Here is a 12,248-nt window from a genome sequence, read left to right as displayed (position 1 = left end):
AGACAACAGGAGGAAATAATATCCTGGTTTTGCTCTCTGGAGTTTTTCCAAAAACAGCCACCAAACACAATCTTCTGTAAATCTCTCACTTATTCCATCGCCTAAAGTCAAATCCGTCACTCTGGTGTGTGAAACTCCACTAACGCCATCATCTCTGTCTGAGGTAATGATTGTTAAAGAGGAGTGGACTCAACTAAAAATCATAAAATGCATCCATGAATGTTTTACTAAAGCAACAAGAAAAACGATGCAAGAAGTCTTGAAAGAGCAAAAGTCACCCTTAAGCGCTAGGATCTCTGTAGAGTTTCCTTCCATCATTTCATTACACAAGATATATTCTGCTAAATCTACCAGTTACATTATGTTTCTCTGTGATTAGTACTATTTTTGACTGAAATTAGGTTGTGCTCAAGCTGACCACTGACCTTGGAGGACAGCACTAAGTTTTTGATGGGTTCAGACTCCTTCAGCAGCTGGATCTCCTCCACACAGTGAACATCCTCCTGAAACACTACCGACTTGTGCAGGACTCCTTTGTCTAAGGAGAAACAGTGAGATGAAAGGGTGTAACTAACTCCGTGTGCTAAAGTTTGCTTGGGTCGTCATGAATGTTGTGCACCTGTTCCGGTGAAGATGATGTCATAAATGTTGCCGTCGAGCGCTTTGACCTTTTCCACAACCAGCTGGGTGTAGTTGATGTCTCTGGTGATGAGCAGGGGCCTGTTGCCGCTGGGCAGGATGGGATCCTCCAGCAGGGGGTGGTCCTTCACAAACTGGAGGGTTTTGTCTGGAAGGTGGAGTGAGCTGCTGATGTTCTGCTGGCGTAACAGGTTGTTGATACACTGGAGAAGAAACCACGGTCAGACAGGAGCAGAGTCTGGAGTCACCTGAACATGTTACGGCCACTTACTGCTCCGGGACGTGGAGATGGAGTGATGCCATTGTGTCTCACCCACTTGGTGTGGGACTGCTCGACCGTGGCCTTCTGCATATACTTCCCTCTGGAGAAGACGTCCTCCACAGACGCCAAGCTGTAGGCACACACAGCTGACAGACCCACGTTACCCCTGCAGGGCCCAAACAAATCACCAATTACAAAAAGGTCCTTTTGCATTTGCAGTCTCCTGCATTTGCGTTGTGAAATCTGACCACTGAGAGGTGAAGACGCCATAGAAGACCGTGTCTCTCCTGTCTTTTCCCTTCAAGATGAAGATGTCGTGCACAACGTTGAAAACAAAGTTAAGCTCAGGCATGGAGCACACAAGCTTGGCTTTCAGAAAGGATGTCCACTTCTTCTGCAGGGTGCGCTGGCCACCGAGGTCACCCTGGAGAGAGAGCAAGAGTTTAACCCTAAAATCATCTTCAGCTGAGAAACGATGGGGCCAACGCCACTGTGGTCAAACCTTAACCACACAAGATCTCACATAAACAGAGTGTAGCAGATGAATCATATGCTTCTAGTTTAGAATGACTGGGATCCAGCTGCCTTTGTGTTATCATTAAGACTTCAGGGCCAAAGTGTACAAAGTTTATTCTAAACGTTATGCAGATTTTGATTAAAATCCATCTAGTAGTTTGTGAGATCATTTCCAGTCAGGCAAAAATATCATCACCTGCTTTTGCCTTGCAAAAGTAAATAAATACTTCCTCCTTTCAAAATGCAGAAAAGGCGACTTTCTCCTTTCCTTACGTTTTTTTTTTAATCTCAGGATAACTTTTTATGGGCTTTCAAACTGAATTTAATTTGGCTGTGATGAGGTAAAAAGGCAAATATTTATTGTTTGATGACTAAAGTTTTATTTAAGAAGCTCATCTTCAAGGACTGGAGCATCCATAAGAACTCCGACAAAGAACAAGCTACATATTTGAAATTAAAGTCTCCATTTAAGTTAGACGCATCCCAAAAAGCTGGTTTAGTGCAGGGATTGAAGCACAAAATTCTCATCTGACTGAAAATTATTGGGGGGGTGGGGGGGCTCACATTGTTTACTTGCGGCCACTATTCGGGTTTTGATCGGTTTTAAGGTCAGTATTCTTGTTTCTGAGAAATTTGGAATAACCTGTTCACATACAGTGTTTAAAAGTGTGGGTGTTGAGATTTCTCTGAGGTAAAAAAGATGATAAGTATTAAAGTACTCTAGGGGGGTCGGGGGCATGCCCCCCCAGAAAAAAATTATTGGACATTTTATATTTAAACGCATCAGTCTGGTGGACTTTTGGGGGGGGGGGAAGTAGAGTTACAGGCTGGTAGGTATGTATGATAAAGTATCTATACTGTCATGAGCCGGGGTGAGTACTCGTCTCATGTTCTCAACCATCTCTGAGTGCTTGGTTTCAGGAGAGGGAGCAACAGCTGTTCCTAATCAGCTGATCAGCGGGCCGGCTTATGAGGAGGAAGGTGGACATGACTCGACGCCGGATGATTACTACTGACTGGTAGTCTCTAGCCTTCGCTTGCTCTAGCTCAAGTTCTCTCGTGTGTTTTCTCTTGTGACCTTGATTAATTTGAATTTTTGGATTTACTCGTCTCAGGTTGGATTCTCATCAGTGTTCATCTCAACGCTGTTTTGGATTTTTACCCGGTTCGCCTCCTAGTTCACCATCCTCCAAGTGCCGACCCGATCTCCTCCACATCTCGCTCCCTCTCCAGAACCACACCGGTCCGGATCCATCTCCACTATTCATCTCTACTGCTCTTCATTCATTCCCTGGACTTTACCCCATAGCTCACCCCTCCCACACACTACTCTTCCCAAGCCGTAAGTCCCTCCGTCTATATTTCCCCCGTCATACTACAATGCCCATACTCACCTCTGCTACTCTCCCCTCTAGACGCTGCTTCCCGTTTCCTCACCCGTTGGATTTCCAGTGCGCCCTTAGTTCATCGTTTTAATAAAATTATTATTTTTTTCCCATACAATCCGACTCTGTCTCCTGATTCTGCATGTCCTGGGTTAGACTCTTGCCTCAGAACATGACATATACATGCTCATTTTAATGATATATTTGAGTTAACAATGTTTTCCTGTCCTTTCTTAATCCATGAGCACAGACTACAGTGAAATCCACTGATGCATCCATGCTGCTCAGTACCAGAACTGCACTAGATACCAAAAGAACCAATCAGCTGGCGGAGCTCCCTGTTGAACGTGTGAGCTGCAGAACTTGAAAAACTATGTGACTCAATTTAAGGAACAGAGTAGAATCCAGCTGCTGCTATTTATTTGTTGTTGGTGTTTATAGAAACTAAATATATCTGCAGGGCTTTAGGCCCAGGGCAGTTTTATACCTCAGACCAGCTTCAGATCATGACTTATTAATAATATCATGTTCTTTACACCAATCTGAATATTCTGTAATGTTCACAGACATCCAAACCTTAGAAATGAATTATAATCAATACTAAAATAAAAATTATTAATATAATTTTTTCATTAAGATCAGTTATCTGTTACACTTATTTACATTTGATAGTAATATGATTAATAATATTTAATCTTATCTTCTATCATTTGTGGGTTTAGTGCATTCACTTAATATTAATTATAAAATTATAAATAACAGGTCACGAGTCTGGGCATAGAAAGTGTTTCTAGGAACTAACGCTTGTTCAGCAGCTCACCTGTTCCACTGACAGGAGAAATCCTCTCATCAGCAGAGTGTCATGACTGAACACCGGCCCGAAAAAAACAAAGACGACTAAAAACACGGACCTCAGATCGGCCCACCGGGAATTTGGGTCCTGGTTCCGCTCATCACGTTAACTCTCATTGTGATATCAGAGCTTTATTGGCTCTGTTAGAATCCCAGCGCCTGGTCCGTGCGCAGTTTGTGTTTGTGCGCACCGTGGGAGCGAGCAATGAGCGTGCGCGTTTTTGCAGTTTGGGCGGTGCAGAACGGTGGAGAAACGCGTTTCAACAACACCGGTGCGCGTTTCAATTAGCAATAGGAGAGAGAGAGAGCGAGCGAGCGAGAGAGACACTACTAAACCCAAGTGAATGCGAGAAGAGATTTTGACTGAACTGTTTTTACTGATTATTCCAACTGACGGATTTCCGTCGCCACGACGGAAATCTTTAATCCCTGGTTTAGTGTTACTTTGTAATAAGTTTGAGTCTCTGAGCTGAATGTCCTAATAAACAAGTTACCACATATTTTTAAGTTGTACCTGCAGATATTCATCTCAGATGCTGTAAAACTAACATTTACACTGAAACAACAGGCAGCTGTGGGTAAAGATGGACGCTGCTGGTAGACGCTGACCTTACACACACGAGCCACTCTGGGAATGAGCAACTTGCCAAAGAACTCGTATTCCACCGACACCTCGGTGAAGAAGTAGTAGATCTTGTCGTCCTCTCCGTCTGCTCCGTTACTTCCTTCTCTGATCACATCAGCAAAGACAAAACTGGGTTCTGCAACAAGGAGAAAGAGCTATAATGTGGCCATTTTGATTATTTCTTGCTGAAGGTGCAAATAATTGGTTTGGATCATCAAAACTACACAAGAGAATATTTTTGTCTCTTATCCCTATCTTAATTAATGCAATTGCATTAATATAATTGTTTTAATCTTTTTTTTTAAATCAATGAAGCTTATTATTTCAATGCCAACATACACACTCTAAACTAATCCCATTTCAACATCAAATGGTAAATAGCCTGTATTTGTATAGCGCCTTCTTAGGGTTCTACAACCCCCCAAGGCTCTTCACAACATTCACACATTACACACCTGCTGATGGGGATGAGCTACATTGTAGCCACAGCTGCCCTGGGGTGCACTGACAGAGGTGAGGCTGCCGAGCACAGGCACCACCGGTCCATCCGACCACCACCAGCAGGCAAAGTGGGTTAATTGTCTTGCCCAAGGACACAAGAGCAGAATTCTCTGTCCGGAGCCAGGATCAAACCTGCAACCTTCCGACTGCTGAACAACCCGCTCTACCTCCTGAGCAACTGCTTTTTCTTGCTCAATAAAATACAATCCTCAGAGTGCCTCGGATCACCCGTTTTTCTTCCTCATCCTCATCCAATTGCTTAGAGATCATGTGTAGTTTTTACCATTAATCTCTGGAATCATCCATTGGAACGTTGTTGTAAATGAATTAAAAGATGCCCAGTTGTTGAAAAATATTGGCAGTTTCATAACATATAACCATAAAAAATACATGGGAGCAGGTCTAAGTCTCTGGGTGATGCCATATTGGATGCCATGTTTCCTTCTACGGAAGCCCGTGAGGACGGAATGCATTTACTGATTTGTAACAAATGTTAAAGAGCGAGTCACCCCCAAATCAACTTTTTTCCCCTGATAAACTAAATAAACGAGTGTCTAATCATGGTGCAGACACGTGTAGTCAATAGTTTTGCACTTTAGTGCATTTTAGTTAAAAATTTAATTTTCTGCCTAAAACTGTCAGTGTTGTGCCGTTGTCAGGTAAAAACTCTGCACTGTATTTGAATTTAAATCTGCCACCGCTATTGGCTAAGAGGTATACTATGATGTAAACTGGTACGTTATGATGTCACAATGCTGTGGTGAGCCTGTGTGTGTGCGTGTGTATTTGTTAGCGGCTCCGCCCTCTCGGTCTGCCAGGCAACAGCATTTGTTGCATTTTTTTAAACATGAAGTGAGAGTGGAGTTAGACTCTGGTAGGGGGTGACTTGCTCTTTAACAAAACTTTCAGCATTAATAAACGTTCTTTTACACATTTACCTCTTCCCTCGCTGCCAGTGATGAAAGTGAATCTGATGTTCTCGTTATTTTTGCTGGAGGTTGCACTCCCAAGTATTTTTGACCCTGATGGCCATCCGTTTGTAAGGTCTACACAAAAATAATGCTTGCTTGCAATGATTTTGGTATCTGCTGCCCCATATCACCAGGGAAAATATACATTGTCACTTTGAAAAGCCCTTTGAAATTCTTTTTAAGAACTTAGATCTCCTGCAAACATTTTTTTTATTTTAACGTGTCAGAATAACACGTTTAGATAAAAAAATGTGGCAACCTTGGTAAATGGGGGGGGGGGGGGGGGACAAGCTAAAAAAAAGATTTAAATGAATTTTATTAATTGCAGAGAGCTGACAGTTTCGCTGCCAGCTGGTGTCAGTTTAACCACTGATTCGTTTGCTGCAGTTCAACAAGCAAAAAAGAGGAAAGATGAGTTATGTGTTGGAGACGAATCACGACACACTACAGGTGTGAGTTGTTTTTAAAAAATGAGAACAATCGGTGCACCTCGGTGTCGAAAAACAGTAAAGGAAAGGAAGTGAAGAGCTAAAACACATCTGTTCAGCCTCCAAACTCACCATTGAGCCATGATGTGGAGTACTCTGTCCTGAGCAGGGAGTGGAAAGGAGAGTATCTGGAAATAATCGGTTCGCTGCCTAAAAAGTTATACACTGTCCCAGAATACAGCTCTCCGTCTGGTGGAAAAGACAAGAATAAAGACGAGTGAGTTTTCCTCCCCATGGGAATTAAAATCTAGGGATGATCATCTACAACAGAGCAGGGCGGACCATCCAAAAATCCGTCAAATGAGTCAAAACTGGCCTGAACTCACCAACCATGATGGTGGTAAAACTTTGCAAAGGGTCAAAGGAGCACTTCCCTCTGCCATCTTCAGCCCGACCCTCCAGAGAAAAGTCGCCAAGATTCTGAAAGAGATAAGATGTCGTTCACACTGTTGACTGGCAAGTTCACACACATTCACGTTTATTTGTGCAGCGTGGCGTTAACCTACCAAGTAATCACACTGGGGCTGAAAGGCATTTGTACCACAGACATAAAGCCGCTCGTCGTCAACAACCTGGAGCACTCGGATGTAGTTCAGACAGTCCCTCTGAAATGGAGCAGGACAGGTTTAATCTAGCATAAAACTCCTCAAACATAAATCTACTCAGCATGAATCAAACCTCTTTCGATTTTCCTTTGCCTATGCACATTTTCACGTGGTCGTTTGTAACTGTCCATTGAACCTGGAAAACACCAGAAGTCCCAATCAGAATCGATGGAAGTGCTGTCCCCCCCCCTCTCATTGTTGGAAGTGTTTTTCCTACTATGCGGTTACCTTGTGGTTTTGGACCGTCACGTTCCTCTTGCTGAGCTCAAAGATGGCCTCCCTCGCGCCCACATACAGGGCATCTCTCTCCTCGCTCAGCAGTAGAGTCGAGTAGTTGAAAATACCAGGCTCGGAAAACTCCAGAAGATCCACATCTGACCAGAACATCGTTTAAGTAAATTTTACTTGTGAACGGAAACGGCAGGTTTTCAGATTTTAGGATGAGCTGCTTGTTGATACATTTGTGGTTTAAATACAGACACAAACACACAACAGTAGTTTCTGAATTTGGACAGCCTTCATCACATCAGTCATGTAATCGGTGCCAAGATGCAGCCTCTGAATTTCGGACATAACGAATTTCTTCAAAACTCAGAGTTATGTCATTCTTGCGGCGATGAGTTGTTGCAGCCATCTTGAATTAGGGTGGACCAGTTGTAGATGTACATGAAAAAATCTAAATATGTTGTAGACCAGACACGGTCCGTGTCCGGGAAAGTAAGTATATGTTCAATACTCTCCTCATAACGAGTAAAAAAGCCCTCACAAGACGAGGGTTAACAACACAAAGCCTTACAGCAATACCTCGATAGAATGAGTCGATAAAAACTTCAAGAACAGATGAACAGCCAATCATATTAAGTGTTGCGTCACACTCTGCCAATGAGCGGCTGGAATAGAACCACGTGGCAGCCAGACAGACATGCTAAGGGCTAATGTGTGTGTAGCTGTAGCCTCTTAGTGCAGGGAACACGTAGCACGTCATTGGGAAAAACAAGATCCTCAAAAGGGACAGAAAATGATGGAGGACCCAGCAAATAACATTGCTGACTAGAAGGTCCCAAACGGTTTAGTCATGTGGATGTATTCTGGCTGGTTAATGTAGAACAAAAGCCAAGTAGCTACGCCACTAATGATGTTGATCTGTTTGGGCTCCTGAACCAGGACCACCCACTGGAGCAGCAGAACCTAATAATCCCAGAATAGAGCAAGTGCCAAGTTAAAATTATCTTCTGATATCTTCAAATTTCACTTCAAAGGGAACATTAAATGCTCACAAATGTAGTGATTTGTTTTATATCGTGATATATATCGTTAGACTGATAAGAAAAACATTGTGATCCTTTCTCCTAGCCTGGCCTGCACGACTCCTCCTCTGTTTAATTCTGCACAGAGAACTAGTCTGGTTACTCACAGGCAGAGGGGCACGTGAGGGGCGGGACTAGCCAGCTCAAAAATAACCAAATGCCGACTGTACCGTGCGACGCTGTAGTTTTTTAGCTGTAGTCAAAAATAAAAATGGTGTCTGGCGACAGCGCAAACATCTTTCTTTAGAAGAAAGGCTTTTAGCTTCTACTTGTGGTTTTAAAGACATTCAAGTCATTTAGAACAAAGGAAAGAGCCGCAGCGAACTCCTCTTCAGTCGCCATGTTTATGACAAACTCTGCGTTATGGTGTGTGGCGTACGCTACTCAGCGCAGATTGGCTCGGTTGGAATTCTCAGGGGGTGGGGTTATTTGAATAGGAGCGTTCCCAGACCCTTTCTCTGTGCAGAATTAAACAGAGGAGGAGTCTGGCAGGCCAGGCTACCTTTCTCCACACCACCCAGCCCTAGTATTTATTTTTATTTGAGATGTCACACTTTTACAGGAGCACATTTCTATTTCTGAAGACCACCACACACTCACTGTGTGTGTTTGGGTAATACTGGTTGGTTCAGGTTGCAGGTGCAGGCCATAAACACTCCAGTGACAAAAGCAAAACACCCTCAGCGAATGACTGTTCTACAGGAACCGCATCACAGGGTGAGCTGCTTCTCTCTCTCTCTCTCCCTCCCTCTCTCACACACACACACACACACACACACACACACACACACACACACACACACACACACCACTCGAGCCATTCCTAAACCTTTCCACCTCACACAGCACCGGTCTAACTCGATAGCCTGAGGTGAGACCAGAGGGTAGTTTCAGATGATATCAGGCAACAAGTGAAACCAAAGATGCTATTATTAACACGATACGCCGAGTTAGAAGCGATTTGATATCTAAAGAGCGTGTGAAAGTTCCGTTTCACCCGACTTAAGTGACTCATGCTTCTCTTTTTGAGATTTCACAAACTCACCGTGACCAGCTCTACCTCTGAGACCAGTGAATGGTTCTAAAACAGCACCGGACATTTAGAAGAGCACTGACCAAGAATAAGGATTTGATAGTTCGACACATTTGTAAATCCACTCAACTTTTCTTCAGGTTTCACTTCAACATGAATTTGTCACTTTTTAAGCCAGAACACCAGGTGTATGTGTGAATTAGGCCTTACCTTGGTGCTTCCAGGAAGTCCGAGGAATAGTGTGGGGTCCGTGGGTAGAGACCTCCAGGAGCAGCCCCAGAAACACTCCCAGCACACTGAATCCCATATTAGCCTCTGCTAGCTTTGGAAGAGTGAAGTTACCTCTGAGAGAGCACAGAGACAAAAACTAAAGCAGCACACTGTCAGAGTTTCTCTTCAGAGTTGATCTTGTGCAGATTTTATCACGCAGCACAGACAAAAGGGCTCCAACAGCCGTCAAATCAGGTTCCCTCTTTAAGAGGTGTTAAATTCATCTTCCCTTTTCTTTTGCAACACACCAAAGGCTTCAGGATCCAATCTGCAAAAACCCTAAACAATTAAAGCATGTTGAAATCCATGTTTAAGACATTTATTTCTGCAACATTTGACTAAAAAGTTAGATTTCAGATGAATGGTCGTTTGCTGCTTTAGAAAATTTCACAAATATTTCACATGTTGGGCCTTTTTACAAGCATAAAAACACATTTATGATGCGCTTGTGGCTCAGGAAACCTGTGGAGTAGATTTACAGATCAAATTCACTTCCTTTTTCAACACGTTTGCAGAGAGACAAGCTGGGCGAGTCCATGAACGCTAATTTTCGATGTGACGAAGATCCGACGGGCTCTTCTAATCCAAGCATTTGCCCATCTATTTTCTACCAGAAGCTAAATAGGGAAATAGGGATAGAAGACTATTTTCACATTTAGTCTGCACGTTAAAGCCAGGCTGAGCAACTACATTTCAAAACTAACAAGTAAAAAATGGTTTGTCAGTGAACTTGGTCTTTAAGGGAATTTTTAAATATACAAAGATTCGAGATCGAATTGTCGAACTTTTAAGCTTTTGACAAAATAATCGTGGCAAATATTTGTCATCCAAAATACACTTGGTTGAATGACACAAATATATTTAAAAGGTCATTTTTAAGATTCCCTAAAAACTAAAATATCAAGACCCAGTCTAGTGTTTTGTGGCCCACGATGAAGCTGCGACACCAACGAAACACCATAACTGAGAAAAACATACCATCATCAGACAGGTTAAAAACGTCATGCCAACTCGAGTCGAAAAGACATAAGAGAAAAAAACTAAACCGAGTCTGAACTGTGCACCTCTCATTCATTCATCCCAGATCAAAGCCTTTTCCTGTAAAACGTTGCTTTTTGGGTCGACTTCATAAACACTCTGGACAACAGATGAAAGTGGAGCTTCGCTTTAATCAGGAGCCAGCGGACAGCGACGAGACCGAGGAAATTATCCACCACACAAAGATGCCCAGGCCTAAAAACCACACACACACACACGTGCCAGCTCTCTTGTACATATTTTATCATCTGTTTAGTCACATGGAGTCTATAATTACGACTCAATTACAACATTTTAAACGACTGCTTGTAACTAAAGCCTTCTCATGGCTTAACAATGACATTCCACCTGTTGCTCAGGTGTAACTTAGATGTAAAACAAATCCATTCGCCTCAGGTGATGACGACAATGATGGAAGTGATGACAGAGCTGCGGGTATACGTCAGCTCTTATCAGATGTTTCTGTTTGTCCCACCAACGGCTCTGGATGAGTCTAACCTTCAGCAGGCAGCTTCCTGTCACTTTATATCATCCAGGTTCTCCCACCAACTGTCAAATTCACAGAAAAATAATCACTTCTTCTGAATTTAGCTGCAACACTAAATGGACCTTTATTTTCTCCCTAAGAAATGGTTACGCCTCCTTTAAAACAAACCACGTCTCTTGTTGCTGGTTTTAGGTCAGCAGGAAAGCTGAGGTAAAAAGCTCAAGCTTTAAAGCTTAAATAAAATAATACAACAAATCTCTAAATCTGCTCAATCCTGCTGCTGAAACAAGGAGCCAAATTCACGAGAGCGAACAAAACCTACGTAAAGGTCAGTTTTCACGAGGATCAGCCCAGTTCATTGTGACACCATCAGTGTTAACTGAATGGTTTCACTCAGAGGTGATTATCATTCAGCTGTACAGCGTATGCACTTCCCTTCCTTGATCCTGATGTAAAAGCTGCTATGCAAAAACATCTGCTTTGTACTTCCTTTAAACATGAAGAGTGTTGCCTTTAAAACAATAAAAACATGAAAGCCTCATTGTTGTGATAAGCAGAAGTCGGGTGGAGCCGGCATACCGAGGGACGTTTGTTTGCACTTCTACACAGAGTAAGTTAAACAAAAACACGACAGGTTTTTCTGGTTTTTAACCACATCGCAGTCCGAAGAAGCCAATACCCACACTCCACATGCCGGGCGTTTCTATCATGCAAGAAAGGTGATTAAAGGTTACCAGATGTCCTGAGGATGAACAAAGAAGCATAAAAAGCCTACTGAACCAAAACGAGTAAGGTCTTATTAAGTCTTCTGCTCTTTTTTTGGGGGGGGGGGGTCAATTTTTTCAATTCTTTATTCAGGACAATGCACATTAATAATCAAATACATTGTATCGATCGTAAATGGGCCAGATTATAGCATAGTTGCTAATTTGCATCTGTAGTCCGTCAACAAGACAACCAAGTAAAACAAGTAACACTATACAATTAAAAACAGTCAGAACATTCCATTAAAATAGACAAACAAAAAAGAAGAATAACTAAAGATGCAAACATGTCTGGGAACCTTTAAGATGTAGTTTGAGGTGCTTTTTAAAGGTGCTATAAGTGAGAAACTCTCTGATATTCGCTGGGATGTTGACAGTACCATTTGTCCGAACGTCGTTTTCCTGTAGGGTGGGGGTCTGCAACCCGCAACTCTTCCAGCCATCTGATGCGGCTCTCTGTGCTTGTAAAATAATGAATGGATATTTAAATAAAATGCTTTATATT

General features: G+C 42.7%; 1 protein-coding gene across 4 annotated transcripts in view; it reads right to left on the bottom strand.

Annotated features, from left to right (window-relative positions):
• The window catches only part of sema4d (sema domain, immunoglobulin domain (Ig), transmembrane domain (TM) and short cytoplasmic domain, (semaphorin) 4D), a 47,785-nt gene that overhangs the window by 1,849 nt on the left and 33,688 nt on the right, over positions 1-12,248 (bottom strand). For all 4 annotated transcript variants that reach the window (XM_015942859.3, XM_015942857.3, XM_054744418.2 and 1 more), the window contains 11 exons: positions 9,395-9,528; positions 7,073-7,218; positions 6,918-6,980; positions 6,746-6,844; positions 6,566-6,659; positions 6,312-6,428; positions 4,264-4,415; positions 1,150-1,325; positions 911-1,067; positions 620-842; positions 426-538 (listed from right to left, as the gene is read on the bottom strand). In XM_015942859.3, the coding sequence (XP_015798345.3) occupies positions 426-538; positions 620-842; positions 911-1,067; positions 1,150-1,325; positions 4,264-4,415; positions 6,312-6,428; positions 6,566-6,659; positions 6,746-6,844; positions 6,918-6,980; positions 7,073-7,218; positions 9,395-9,491 (1,437 nt within the window). In that variant the 5' untranslated portion in view covers positions 9,492-9,528. The remainder of the gene's footprint in view (positions 1-425; positions 539-619; positions 843-910; positions 1,068-1,149; positions 1,326-4,263; positions 4,416-6,311; positions 6,429-6,565; positions 6,660-6,745; positions 6,845-6,917; positions 6,981-7,072; positions 7,219-9,394; positions 9,529-12,248) is intronic.

This window comes from Nothobranchius furzeri, chromosome 6, assembly GCF_043380555.1.
Source record: "Nothobranchius furzeri strain GRZ-AD chromosome 6, NfurGRZ-RIMD1, whole genome shotgun sequence".
NCBI lineage: Eukaryota > Metazoa > Chordata > Actinopteri > Cyprinodontiformes > Nothobranchiidae > Nothobranchius > Nothobranchius furzeri.
This window is presented reverse-complemented; position numbering and strand designations above follow the sequence as displayed.